We start from the raw sequence: 15,264 nt of genomic DNA on the forward strand, positions 1-15,264 counted from the left end.
TTCACGTACTAGCGACCAGATTAACGCGAAGGCTCAAAGGGAGGGTTTATAGATATTGTAGATAAATGTGCAAAAAGGACTTTCAGAAGATTACAATATTAGTTTAGGACCATTTTAACTCTTATACACTCCGAGGATTACAATATTTGCTTTAGACCATTTTAACTCTTATACCCTTTGATGTCTGCCCCCATTCAAGATAAATACATAGAATAAGAATTCATTCATCTATACGAAAGCTTGCTCAAAAGAAGAAGGGAAACTTGGTGTTCATGACTGCATCACTTGCTCGCATCAGACATACGTTATAAAGGCTGTAAAAAAACGCATAGTACTCATGTTAATATCACCTTCCAGTACAAATACAAACTGATATTTGAGCAGGTATATAGTCTTAAAGTAGCTAGGCGGTGATCGTAGGAAATGCTGTCATAATCATGTGTCTGTCAGAATCGCATGCTAGGGCTATGTTTGATGAACCAAGGGTAGGTTATCAAACGAGAGTAGAAGGTGTATAAAGTGACTAGAATACACCTGATTCATGTTATGAAAGTGTGTTATCCTCCTCGAAGATGAAATCGCAAAAAGTTGTTCAAATATTTATAGAGATGACAATTGAGGATGAAAGCACCCATAGCGGAACAACAGATGTGTGAGATATGTAGCTTAATGCCCTATAGTAAAATTTTGGTATTCATCCTATATGCGAAATTCATACACACTCAATAGTCGCCATTGTGTTAAAGGGTAAAACGACAATATTATCGAAATATCAGCGTCCTCCATGTACCTAGTCAATGACGAAGATCCTGTAAGCGATGAACAGATGGAGAAAAATCGTAGGAAAAGAACATAAACGTGCGATTCAATAGTAGATTGGTTACTGTTGGTGCGTTCACATGGGCCCACACATGTTCCAATGAAGTTGGTAGTGATCGTCCTATCAATTATGGTTATCCGCACGTGTCTTACTTACGACTTACAGCGAATAACTATATACATCATTACCCACGAAAATGGTCTATAAATAAATACGTAAAATAGTGGTAAAATTCAGAGCAATATTTTAGTTTACCTTTAATAATTCAAGTAATAAATTACTTTCTGTAGAATGGAAATAAATATATCTGGAAAAATTATCTGTTTTTGCTTCAGAGATGAAAAGAGTTGAAAATTAAGTATATGTAAACAGTTACTGTAAGCAATAATGAAAGTGATGTTTAATTTTGTATAGGTGAAAATTCTTTGCATCTCCTTAACATGCACAACGATATGTTCAAAGAATATTTCTAACGTTAAATAAACCACCTGTAGACCTTGTAAACAAATTTTATATTTAACTCAATTGTCATGACAAGGTACAGCACTTTTTAATAAAAACACTGTATAAAATGTAAAGTTTCAATACTATAATAGTATCTTCACCAGACTTAACACACTTATCTAGAATGTTGTTTCTACTCTTTCTACATCTCGTGGTGTAGCTCAAGGTTGTGGTTGCAATGAGGTACCTAAAAGAACGCCAAAAGCGATTCAACTAATGTAATGTCGTATAATGCATTGCCCTTCTTCCTAAGATGCCACTATTGATACATAATGGGTTGTAATAACTTTATCAAAAACTTGGTATGTATAAGCTTTAATGTATGTCATTTTAACGAACATTCCTAAGACATTATAATATTTATATGCCATTAAATTGTATCATTGTGACTCTATATTACGTTTGCAATTGTAAAAAAGACACAGTACATTTTTTCTAAAAGAAAGTGACTGAATGAGAAATGGAAGAAAAAAACATGTTGATTTCGAAGTTATGACTACTTACTTTATAAATTTATAGTTTACAACTATTCTCAGGTTATCGAAATGAATAATGAAAAATATATAACTAGTTAGTAAATCAAAGAAATATGAGTCGAAATGTTAAGTTTTGTATAAATAAATTTATAAGTACAGAAAAGGGAACATGTCATACACATCGTTATTTTAGAGAACCTAACCTATTCATTGAAAAACCATAAAGTAAAAATTGTATGTATGAGAATAACACTTACACACTTTATATATGCTGTATTATAAGTAGGCAATTTGTGATACTTTTATTGAAGTTATAGCATTTGTTCCAAAGGATCAATCTATATATGCCCATGAATATATTATAATGAAAGAAATACAAGAGAATACGAAGATAAATATGTGAGTAATGTATTGGCTTATTGTATATTATTTAATTTTAAAAAGACTGTAAATGTATGTAGTGGAAATATTATCTTGTAAAGGACAAACTGCGTTTCTTTACTAATATGACCGCAAAGGGGGTAACCGTGGCTAATATTGTGGAAAAGCGGGTCTTTGGGGAGCCAGTTTATTTCTTTTCTTTGTTTATTTTGTTTATTCCGTTATGAGAGCTCCTCCGTGGCTAAGCGGTTAGCGTACGCGCCTTTGGCGTGGGAGACCCGAGTTCGATTCCCGGCGGGAGCTCATGTGGTTCGGATTCCACGTTAATCAGTAGGTCCACGTCTCATATAGCCTCGATGCTGAAAGGGACGCTAAACTAAAATCAACTCAACTCAATTTATTCCGTTATGAGTATTTCAAGTTTGAAGTTACCGACGAAGTGCCTGTGGTGCATCATCATGTAAGTAGCCCACTATGAGAGGGATACACTTTACACAAAAGCTCTTTCAATTTTCAGATTTAAAAGTAGTAGAAGAAATAATAAAGAAAAAGGACTTGAACCATATAAATATTGTTACTTGACTATTTCAACAAAAACGAAGTTGCAACTGTGCTGACGACCTTTACGGGGATGGAGATTTCACAAGTTTGGTTGGACCTCGCATAGAATTTGTGTGAAAGACCATGAAATATACGAGCAGCCCTGTCTATGGCTGACCTAATTCATTAAGCGGATGTCTGCTTCTTTTTTACATTTTCGAAATAAACCAATATATGTATTCCTTATTATAAGTAGAAAAATACAGTCGGTAAAAGTTAATAATAAAAAGTCTTGAACAAGAATCTATAATCTTTAACAGAAAATGGATAAGGAAAGTAAGAAGAAACGCAATTATTTTAGCAATAATAACATCGTTAATATAATCATGACTTGTTTGCAAACACGTATCTTGAAATCTTTTTTGAGTACTCTATTTAGAACGTTTAGAATATATAGTTTTTTTCTATATAATTTATTAAGAGTCAGGTTTGCGGGGTTCTAGATTGTAGGAACTTTGCCCATATTACAAGTAACTTTTGTCCTCTTGACCTGATTTACAGTCGTGAAATTTAAAACCGAAAGTTATAACAGAAGAAATTGTTTTACAACTATAAATTTTGGTATTTCTATTTTGTACGATCAAGTACTTAGTGAGAAATTCTAATTTGTAATTGTGAAAGTTGTGAATATTTGAAAGAATGTGAAGAAATATTTTTTCATAGCCTTGTAAATAATAAGTAAAGTTAATATTTTAAGTAAACACTTTTGTGAAATTCTTTTAAAAAATCTAAAGTGAAGGCTTATATTTTGATATCCCTATTCAAATTACCCGTCCCGAAAACAGGTTCGTATTCATTTTAACCAATTTGAAAATACTTATTACCAAGACTTTTTAATTAACTTGATTGTTATTACCTACGATTACAACTATCATGTTCGAAAAAGTACGAAAAGACAAGGAAACTCTGCTAGTTCACTACTGCCAGGACAATGAATGAAAGCTGTCACTGATTATTGACAACAAAAGATACAGTTGTTAGTGCAGCATATTTTTTTTATATATATAAACTAAACTTGTATTCGAGCATCTCATTTTATTTGGTTCGACGTGATTTATCGATTTATACATATATAATGTGTTTGACAATGTTATTTTTAAAGGAAGAAAATCAATCAACAGTGTGGACTATATCTCATTAACTGAGTAATGTAGTCTTAGAATTGGTGCAATAAAGATCTTAATGACAGCGACGACGACTTCTGTATAATTTTGGGGAGGTATTGAAATATGTGTATATCCTTGTCACAAATTCGAATAAAGATATCTACATCCAGGGAGGCCAATTCCAAGATCAGTGTGCATGGTTAATGACGATATAATTCAATTTCACTTTTATATCAGTAAGTAGCTGTAACAGAGCATCAATGTTCATATCTACGAATACGATATTTTACTACATGTTCTAGAAAAGTTTACATGGGTTTCTACACGCATGTATAACATTTTTTTACCTCAATATTATCAATGGAATGATATATGTCTCGTCATTGGAAGACTGTTAGAACTACGCGTTTCATTCTTGGAAATATGTGTGTCAGTGTTAAGAGAAATCAAGTAACAAAACGTACAATCCGATTGTTAACAGTTAATATTTTTCACTTTAGAAATCTGTAATCAGGATCACAAAATTATTACAAAATCACTAAGCATACAAGTTACAAAACACCAGTTACTAATGTGTATTTACTAATAGATGCGAAGTGAACTCAATTATACTAATTTTCCTTTTATATGAACTAATCTTGGATCATATTCAATCCACTTTAAACGTATTAACTACATAAAGAGAAACTTACTCTGAAAATTATTTGTTGGCTATCGAATAATTACAACAAACATTAGTCTTTTCGGGTTCGATTCCCAGTAAGAGGGCATTAAAATTCAATCGCGTTACGTCACGTCTCATATAACCTATGTACAGCAATGGGATACTAAACTCCAACAACCAACATCAGTAAACATTCATTTTGAAACATAATTGCGAATTAATTAAAGTAAAACACATCAAAATTAAAATACCCTTTTCCGCTTTCTTTCATAAATAATTCTTCTTCTTTTTCGTAATATTGTGGGATGATGATTGAAGAATACATCTAAAATAAAATGATAGTTCGGTGACTTATCCGTTGGCAGATTTGTCCATTGGCAGATTTGGTAATTGGCGGATTTGGTAATTGGCGGATTTGGTAATTGGCGGATTTGGTAATTGGCGGATTTGTCAATTGGCAGATTTGTCCATTGGCAGATTTGTCCATTGGCAGATCTGTCCATTCTCACGATTGGCGCATTTGGTCATTTTCGCGATTGGCGCATTTGGTAATTGGCAGATTTGTCAATTGGCAGATTTGTCAATTGGCTGATTTGTCCATTTTCACAATTGGCGCATTTGGTCATTTTCGCGTTTGGCGCATTTGGTAATTGGCAGATTTGGTAATTGGCAGATTTGTCCATTTTCACAATTGGCGCATTTGGTCATTTTTGCGTTTGGCACATTTGGTAATTGGCAGATTTGGTAATTGGCAGATTTGTCAATTGGCAGATTTGTCCATTGGCGGATTTGTCCATTGGCAGATTTGTCCATTTTCACGATTGGCGCATTTGGTAATTGGCAGATTTGTCCTAGGCCCTTCTACAATCTTAATGATAGTGGTGTGCAGACGTGGGATTATTTCCATTTAAGTTATTAAAACCAAACGCGATAGTGGTGTGCAGACTCAGCTGTCAATTGACTATGCCTGATCATGGATTTCAGTCAAGTGTAAGTACGCAACCATGAACTCGGTCCGTTATTATAATGAAATATGCATATGGCAGTCTTAACATAAAAACGAGAATATGTAACCCCGTGTAAACCGAAACATTATTTATTATCTTCTCCATATTCTCAAATTGTTTTAAAATGTTGTTCATTTCCTTCTTGACTCTTTGGTGACGGTCATACATTATGTACGCTTATGCAATAAAACCACATTTTGTATTATTTTTATAAAAATCAATTAGTTTCCCTCCATTCACTATAATACCTGCCCTATGGCATTTAATCATGTTTTTTATACGTATTACAAGGAAGTGGTTGAATCATTTAAAATTAATTTTCAAACGTAGATCTAGTTGTCCAACAACCTAATCGTGAAAAGTACAAAATTCCCACATCGCGACGTTCATAAATACACTTGGACATCACCAGACGGAAAAACACATAATCAAATTGACCACGTTTTAGTAGATAGAAGAAGGCAATCTAGCATAATTGATGTCCGGTCGTTTAGAGGGGCTGATTGTGACACTGATCACTACCTGGTAGCAGCGATAATACGTGAGAGATTATCGTTGAATAAAGGTAATATTCAATGTCCGAAAACGGAGAGATCTAATTTAAAGAAATTAGAAGAGATTCAGGTAAGAGAGGAATACCAGATTGAAGTTTCGAATAGATTCTCGGTTTTAGAAGATTCGGAGTGCACTAGTGTTGAGGATACCATACCTGTATTGAAATTAGAGATGGCGTTAAAATTTCAGCAAAAGAAAAATTGGAACACGCAGAAATACGTAGGAACAAACCATGAGAAGAGAAAACAGGCAAAATTACGCTGGCTACAAAATCCGAATGAAATAACTACACAAAATTTCGCAGATATCAGGCGGGAAACTTCCAAAACTTTTAGAACAAAGAAACGCAATTTTTTGAAAGCTAAAATTAAGGAACTTGAAGATAATAGTAAAAATAAAAACATCCGGGACATGTATAAGGGGATCAGCGAATTCAAGATTGGCTATTAAAATATTAAAGAAATCTCATGGTACAGTTCTCACTGATACGGATAGCATCTTAAATAGATGGAAAGATTTCTTTGACGGTTTACTTAACACGCAACCAAAAACTAGTGTGCGTGGAGAAAAGGAGATACACACCGCAGAACCGTATATTCCAGAACCCAACCGAATAGAAGTAGAAACCGCTATAAAGAAATTAAAGAAACACAAATCTCCTGGTGCAGATGAAATTTCGGCTGAGTTAATTTTAGCTAGAGGCGAAAAATTGTGGAACAAGATACACAAACTCATTCTCCTTATCTCAAGAAACACTAACTCATTCTCATTACACAAGAGTGGAAAAAATCAATCATTGTTCCAATTCACAAGAAAGGCGACAAAACTGACTGTAATAATTATCGAGGCATTTCTCTTCTGTCAACATCTTATAAAATCCTTTCAAATATTCTATTAGCAAGATTGACTCCATACGCAGATGAAATTATTGGAGATTATCGGTGCGGATTTAGACGAAATCAATCAACTATCGACCAAATATTTACCATTCGCCAAATACTCGAAAAAAAGTGGGAATACAATACCCCGGTACATCAACTATTTATTGATTTTAGAAAGACGTACGACTCGGTTAGGAAACATTATACAACGTTCTTACAGAACTTGGAATACCGAGAAAGCTAATTAGATTAATTAAGATATGTTTAAATGAATCCCAAAGTAAAGTCCGGGTATAAAATTTTTGTCCCCGACCTTGCTCGTCGAGAATGGCCTGAAACAAGGAGATGCGTTGTCGCCACTATTATTTAACTTTGTTCTGGAATACGCTATAAGGAAAATCAAAGATAGCAACCAAAACCTAGAGTTGAAGGGTATTCACCAGGTTATGGCATATGCTGATTATGTAAATTTAATAGGGAATGATAAGAGAACAATAGAAAGAAATGCAGAGATCTTATTAAACGCTTGCAGGGACATGGGTTTAGAAGTAAATCCAGAGAAAACTAAATACACGGAAGTGCGTCGGGACCGTAATACGACAAATTATGGATGCGTTAAAATATTAAATAATACTTTTGATAAAGTGGATAGTTTCAAATATCTAGGATCAGTATTAACAGAAGAAAATCATATTCACGAAGAAATTAAATGTCGACTAAAAGCAGGGAATTCGTGTTACTACTCGGTTCAAAATCTCTTGTCGTCGCGAATTCTATCGAGCAATCTGAAGCTTAAAATATACAAAACGATAATCATGCCTGTTGTTTTGTATGGTTGCGAAACATGGTCGCTTACTCTGAGGGAAGAACATAGACTGAAAGTATTTGAGAACAAGATCCTGAGACGAATATTCGGATCCAAGAGGAACGGGAATGGGGAATGGCGGAAACTTCATAACGACGAACTACATAGTTTATACGGTTTACTCAACATTGTTAGGGTCGTCAAGTCTAGGAGGCTTAGGTTGGCGGGTCATGTAGCTAGAATGGAAGAAAGTAGAAACGCTTTCAAAGTCTTGACTGGAAGACCAATCGGAAAACAACCATTAAGAAGACCTAGGCGCAGATGGGAGGACAATATTAAGATGGATCAGGCAGAGATTGGAATACAAAGTAGAAACTGGATCCAATTGGCTAAGGATAGGAGTCAGTGGAAAGCTTTTGTGAACGCGGCATTGAACCTCCGGGTTCCATAGGCGATAGAGTTAGTTAGTTTTTAGATCTAGTTGTCCTTACCTTGAACTAAATTTCCATCATGTTACTTTGATTAATAGGCTATCCTAAAGAGAATAGAGGGGTTCAAAATTATGTTAAAAAATGCAGTATCTCACAAGCCTGTCAAGTTGTGAATAGGATTAAACTCAGTATATACAGGGGTAAAAGTGGAGGAGAACGCAGGATGTCGTTCCATCACTTCCAAAAAATATCTATGGTGTCCCTCTACTTTTTAAAAAAGGCAAAGATAGGTACAGGGGACGGCGTGAGGTTATCCGTCCCCTGCCTTTTCAGATCCACTTTTACCCCTGAGTATATAAACACATTAAATAAAAGGGAATACGAGTCTCAGCGTTTTTGAACATTGCCATTTTAAGACGGATAGGGGAACATTGTCTGTAATTTCTTTCCTGACATTGAAATGATCGTTGCCTGTTGTCTGTGGTCGCATCTCGAGGAAACCCTTGAACAGTTCGAAATGAATTTTGGAACGTAGTTACTAATTACCTTGAGCTAGGATTTTATCATTTTAATTTGATTAATAGACGCATCCTAAGGTAAGAGAGGGGTTCAAAATTTATCTTCATAATGACGACATGCCTTAATGGCACTGTTATTGGGATGAAGATAGCGCTTATATATTCGATACAATATTCAATGTCATTTCAACACACGTATTTTACCAATCTCGGGCATTGCATCGAAAGATCCAATATATTTCAGGCAAAAATATTCTTGTAAGCCTTATATCTGGAGAACTATATATAGTGTAGCCAAACCAAAACTATCACTTAACTCAGTATGATGTGCTTACTCCGTTAAAAAACAAAAACAAACGAAAACTTGATTTAGGAGCCGTTCAAAAATTTTGTGGCCCCTGATCCAAAAAATCCAACATATTTCATTCAATCAAAATTTTTCTTGTACGCCTTATATCTGGAGAACTACACAATAGTGTAGTCAAACCAAAACGATCACTTAACACAATATGATGCGCTTATCCCTCAAAAAATACGAAAACTTGATTTAGGTTCTGTTCAAAAATTTTGTGGACTCTGACCAAAAAAATCCAATGCATTTCATTAACCAAAACTATCACTTAACTTAATATGATTTGCTTGTTCCGTAAAAAATACGAAAACTCGATTTAGGGTGAGGCGTTCAAAAATGTTGTGGCCCCTGATCCAGAATCTAATTATTGGCCAAGATTGAAATCTTTTGATTCATTTTTTTTTATTATTCCGTAAATTATTGTTTTATTTTAAAGAAATGAATTGATTAACACAAAAATGTTATTTATATTTGAATTTGATGGCTTTTAGTGAATATTTAAGAAATTTAGATTATTTGGTTGTAATGTAGTGAATTTGTATATTCAACAAGGGTTTTACATTGTTTGAACTTTAATAACTCGAAGCAAATAAACAAAATATAATTTTTAAAGTCACAAAAATGTTCGTAACGTTACTGATTTTCTAACGTGAAATATGTACAAAATGTTCTCCATTGGCAGCAATACATCGTCGGCAACGCTGTGGAGTAAACCAATTAACATGTGATACTTTTTCCATTGGAATGGATTCATAGTTTTAAGAAAACATTTCCAATAAGGATTTCAGTAAGATTTGAACTGTGAATACTGAGGCTAATTGTTAATCATCAATATTGAGTTGGCAAGACAACGAATAGGAGATGAAAGACTTGTTAAATCAATATTATGTCTAGCATTAGTTATTCAAACAGGGCGAGAGTGGTTGAAAAAGTAAATCCATAAAGCATGGAGAAATGAATCAATATGACATTCTGGATAAAATGTCTCTCGTTCTGCCCCACCTGTCACCATTGAACGTGCAAGCGCTGTGCACATGGCGCGACAGCCATAAATTGCCCTATCTGGACAGCTTGATAAACGACCTGCCACCACCAAATTTAGATGGAATGTTGCAAGGAGGAAGACAAGCATATCATCCAGCCTCAATCACCACAAATTCAAATATTAGCGAAAGCGTTTAAGAGGGGACTGCTAAAATAGAAAGAATTTTGCTAGAACAATTTATTTAATGTTGTACTCTACTGTCTAAGAGCTCCCTTTCTGGCTATATTGTTAATATACATACCTTCGGCGCGGTAGGCACTGGTTCCGATCTCGGTGGAAGTCCATGAGATTAAAATCTCATTCATGTATTATGTTATATAGATTCATGTCTCATTTGTGCTGTTAAAATTTGAATAATTCATTATTCGAATATGCAAAAATTGAATTATTCAAATATTTATTATTCTAAAATCCAATTAACAATTATTTATTAGAATAACGATCAATTATTCGAATAACGGTCAATTATTAAAATGGCGATTAATTATTCGGCTAATGATTAATTATTACACTAATGATTATTTAAATAATAATTAATTATTAGAATAACTATTAATTATTAAAATAACTATTAATTATTTAAATAACAATTAATTATAAAAACAATGATTAATTATTAGAATAATGATCAATTATTCAAATAACGGTTAATTATCAATAATCACAAAGGGCAACCTTGTTTCACTTAAGAAAAGGAAAAAAAGGATGGAAAGAAATTAGAAACATAGCTTTTAAATATTTGCAAATTTAAATTTAAAACAGATAAAGTAATTTATTTATACCTTTTGGAAACTCCTACTACAGTTTAAACAATATAACAATTACTTTCTAGCTCGTCCTTAGAAGTGGAAGACCTGTCAAATATATCGTTCAGTTGCAGAATGTGTTAAGTGAAAATTTAGTACTAATATATCTAATAAAGTTTTAATCACATATTTTACGACCCTGAACATGTAATGTAGTATATTATTATTATAAATAAAATCCCTTCTTTATCATTTTGTGAGATATTCTCAGTAATACTTTCCAGATTTCTCGAGTCCTCTCTGATACAGGAGACATATTCCGCATCCGAACTACTCAGACACAGGTAAGAAACACCCTCTTAAAAATTGTCGCAAACGTTGTGAAGAATACATAGGTTGATTCATTTATACTGAGCCAAAGTCAATGAGCATCTGTACCACACATGCGCTTTATTAATGATTTGAAAGTTTATATAGTTCTACAAAACTGGTATATTCGTTACATATATAATTTCCCACCCAAAAATTTCAGAAAGATAGCAATTTCACTATGTTCATTAACGACAAAACACTTAACTTCTTTTTTTTTTTTCCTCAAAGAAAACTATCAAAAATTCATTCATTCGTAATATGACTAGCACATGATATACAGGGTGTCCCAAAAGTAATGGCGAAAAGTGAAACAACAGATTCCTGGCACCAAAACAAAACAAAAAATGTTTATATGACATATAGTCCGGAAATGAATAGGGGCGGAGCTAGACACCTTCGAATGTGGGGGGAAAGAAACTTCATACCTGCCAGCGGAATAATGATAGGAGCTAGAAGGGGGTTCAGAAAGACATAAAAATCATTTCAGCTTGACATGTTAAACGTATGTTACATAACTGCGACAGAGATTCTCCATACGTCATTTAGGAATTCACCGAATGTACGTACAGCAGGGGTAATGAAACGGTGCAGTAAAGATGGAAATCATTCAGAAAAAAGGTGTTATCCATGGCACAATTGCACGCACATCTACAATGGGAATCAAAGCAAAGATTACTTAACATGGTTGCATAATCTCAGGGGGTAATGGAAAGTGGTATACCGGATAGAAACTTGCAGAGAGAGGGTAGAAATAAAAACAAGTGTAACTAGTTGTGTCATGTAATGAAATAACACTCAAAATCCACAACGACGTACTGTATTAGTAACGTAGTACCTTACTCAGAATAGCATTACAAACTAGTAGGTCATACGTGCTAACAACAAAAGTACCTATAGAAGATGTTCGAAGTGCTGTATGCCACATCTATGCAACGTGATAATCGTGAATTTCGGATGCATTTCATCACTCCCGGTGTGTTGCGTAAACTGTTCACACTCATCTTCAATGCGGTTTTGTAAATAAGCAACTTCCTTTCCCTAAGTGTGAAGTTCCTTTCTCCCCACATTAGAAGCTGTCTAGCTCCGCCCCTGTCCACTTCCGGACTATATGTCATATAAGCTTTTCTTTCTTGTTTTGGTGCCAGGAATCTGTTGTTTCATTTTTCACCATTACTTTTGAGACACCCTGTATATATGCATATATTATTGCTGATAAAAGAGTACTATTTTGGAGTTCTGGTTTAAATTTGAGTTTTTCAGTAATATAATCGCAGAATCTTTTCTTCATCTAAATGTCACTAAAACTTCTAAATCCAATGCCTGCATAATTCAAACAATATCAGTAACACATATTATAATTTCGATCCATAATTTACTTCATCAAAGAAAATTAATAACAGAATATATCTTTGACTGGAAACAGAAAGTACACTATTTACAAATACTACTAATTTCTACTGTACCAACAATAATGGTCGATATGAACCTGAAATTGTGTTTAATTTATTTGACTACTTAACTTTTGTTTAACTTTGGCTACTATATTTTGGGTACTTACGACAAGTTCAAAACAAAATACTAAGCAGGACACAAACGTTCCACAAAATAGGAAAATAAATATTCCTTCCAGATGGTACAATGAAATTACTTTCGGTTCTGAGTTATAATGTTTTCTATCAAAAGTGTGACCTTGCTGTGTATAAATACGTATTGTTTCTCTTTCCCAAAAATCAACTAAACCAGATTCTACAAGCTTCTGGACAATTACATCAATGTGTTCTGTAAAATGAAAATTCTTGGGAAATATGATGACAATTCCAAATGAAAATAAACACTCTTCCAGCAAATGCAGAGAAGCCAACAATTCTTCATCAATATATTCAATATTAGATATGTATTCTGATAATGGGCTGAAGTCTACAGAAACAGAAAATTTTCCAATTTTCAGTCTTCTTTTCAATTCTGATTCTGAATCTGCTGCTTGAAATTTTTCTCTTAGTTTTAATGCTGTCATGTCATGTTCTATGTTTAACATTGAAAACACATAATCGTCAACCGCGCCCCAATGTATATCGCTTGAAAGTAAATCATTAATTGTCCTTAGCGGTGGGTAATACATTGGCACAGTAAACAAAGATACTAAACTGCTTCCAAAATTGGAATTAAGAACCCAAAAACACATTGTTATACATATTATCATGTAGTATAATGGGATTATTGGTGGTTTTACAGGTACGCTTACTACAAGACTTAGAACATGGAGAAAACAAATTTGCATACTGACATGAGGGTTTTGGTGATTCAAAAATATTTTAGAGTAAATTCTTGCCAATAAATTTAAAATAATGGTGGACAAGAAAATACCTATAATTATTGACATCCATAAATAAAATGTGAATGGTAAGATCAAAAGCAAAGCGGGTGGTATTTCTTTAGGTCCAGGTACTAATAAGTTAACACATATTACACTGTGAGGACTTGTGTAGTCGACTTTATCCGCTTCTTCAGAGCGAACATAATACGCTCCTATAGCAATATCAGCCGATTTTGTCATAACGTCACCCAATACTCCGTTGCTACTACCATTTTTGAGAATATCTCCCCATCGCAATTCTGGCTGTAAGCGAAGCTGTAATGTAAAATTTAGTTTTTGAGAAACTGTGTCTATTAGTTTCATTTCAATACCATCATATAAATTTTCTTTTATGACTGTATAAGGAGGGTAATCAAAAGTGCTAAGTGTCAATGTTTGACCCATTAGATTTGGTCTACTACGTACGTTTGGTTCATGGAAATAGTCGACAATAATACATTTACCCCGCTCCAATATAACAAACTTCAAAGTGTTATTATACTCCGAGTTCCGTAAAATACCAAAATAGTTATTTCCTAACACCATTTGTGCATATCGTGTCACATATGAGCACAATTCAGATAAGTTGCGGGACACAAAGAACATTAATGTCTTCACAGGACAATAGTTTTGCGTTACTTCGAGAAGACTATCATATTCTTTTGTGTCAAAAGAAATCATGTAGTAACACTGAGTTTGAAAAGTCCATTCAATAAATTCGTTCAAATTTTTAGTTTGATTGAAAGACGTCACATTGTTAATCAACATTATACCGTGATTCGTTTGAAGATATTTCTTTCCATACACTATAACGCACATTTTGTCTTGGAATGGTGATGGAATTTGCTGATTTACACTGGATAGCATTTTAGCCTCAATTTCAGTAGACATTTTTCCTTGAAAAGAGAGGGCACCCGTTTGTTGAATGTTAAATAAATGAAGAATCGTAAAAGATGTGATGTAACAGAATAAATTCATCCTGTAAAGAAAAATGTAGCATTCATTAGTGGCATATTTAATAACAATAACAACATACATAATAAACAAAAGCTGTAGTCAAAATAGGGCTATAGTCAATGATTCATCAGAATTCAAAATACGATACGTACCAAATAATGAAAAGAAGTGGATACTCTCTAAGTTTTCGTTACAAACTACAAATATTCTGTATGCCTCATGAGTCACATAATACTAGTACTCCCAACGTTAAAACTATCCGGATTCTAGATAGGGTCTACGGTTCCTGGAGTCAAGGATCATGGCCTCTGACTTAAAAGTCAATTATCTTTTGATTTTGGGAGGGTTACCACCAATTATCCACAATTTTGGAAGAAATCTATTACTCCATCGTCCTTAAATTTAGGAATTTGATAAATCTAAAACTTTTGTAGGGGATTATCCCCTTCGGTCCCCGCGTGCACATTTGTGTACACAATTTTATAGGGACTTGAGCTACTTTTTTGAAGAAACGCACCCGTGTGCATATTCGTGTGTGTATGGGGAGAAGTAAGAAATATGATGTTCTGGCAACAGTTGCGATTGTTCAGTTGTTTACCATGGAGGACGGAGGAAAATGTAGTGTCTCTCAAGGCTCTAAAAGTAAGTATTTTTAAAAAATATTTATTTTTGGTCTGTTGCTTTGAAAATT

The 15,264-nt window shown here is 33.8% G+C and overlaps 1 protein-coding gene across 1 annotated transcript; it reads right to left on the minus strand.

Moving 5' to 3' along the window:
- Positions 1-11,412: 11,412 nt before the first annotated feature.
- On the minus strand, positions 11,413-14,590 carry LOC145683443 (glutamate receptor ionotropic, delta-1-like). Its single transcript, XM_081754782.1, has one exon. It carries the CDS (start codon positions 14,505-14,507, stop codon positions 12,762-12,764), a length of 1,746 nt encoding a protein of 581 aa, XP_081610908.1. The 5' UTR covers positions 14,508-14,590; the 3' UTR covers positions 11,413-12,761.
- Between the last annotated feature and the right edge of the window lie 674 nt (positions 14,591-15,264).

Source organism: Thermobia domestica, chromosome 4, assembly GCF_964235325.1.
Source record: "Thermobia domestica chromosome 4, izTheDome1.hap1.1, whole genome shotgun sequence".
Taxonomy (NCBI): domain Eukaryota; kingdom Metazoa; phylum Arthropoda; class Insecta; order Zygentoma; family Lepismatidae; genus Thermobia; species Thermobia domestica.

Bases quoted from the DNA above. Each gene is read 5' to 3' on its own strand.
- LOC145683443 (XM_081754782.1), bottom strand. From the start codon at position 14,507: ATGTCTACTGAAATTGAGGCTAAAATGCTATCCAGTGTAAATCAGCAA.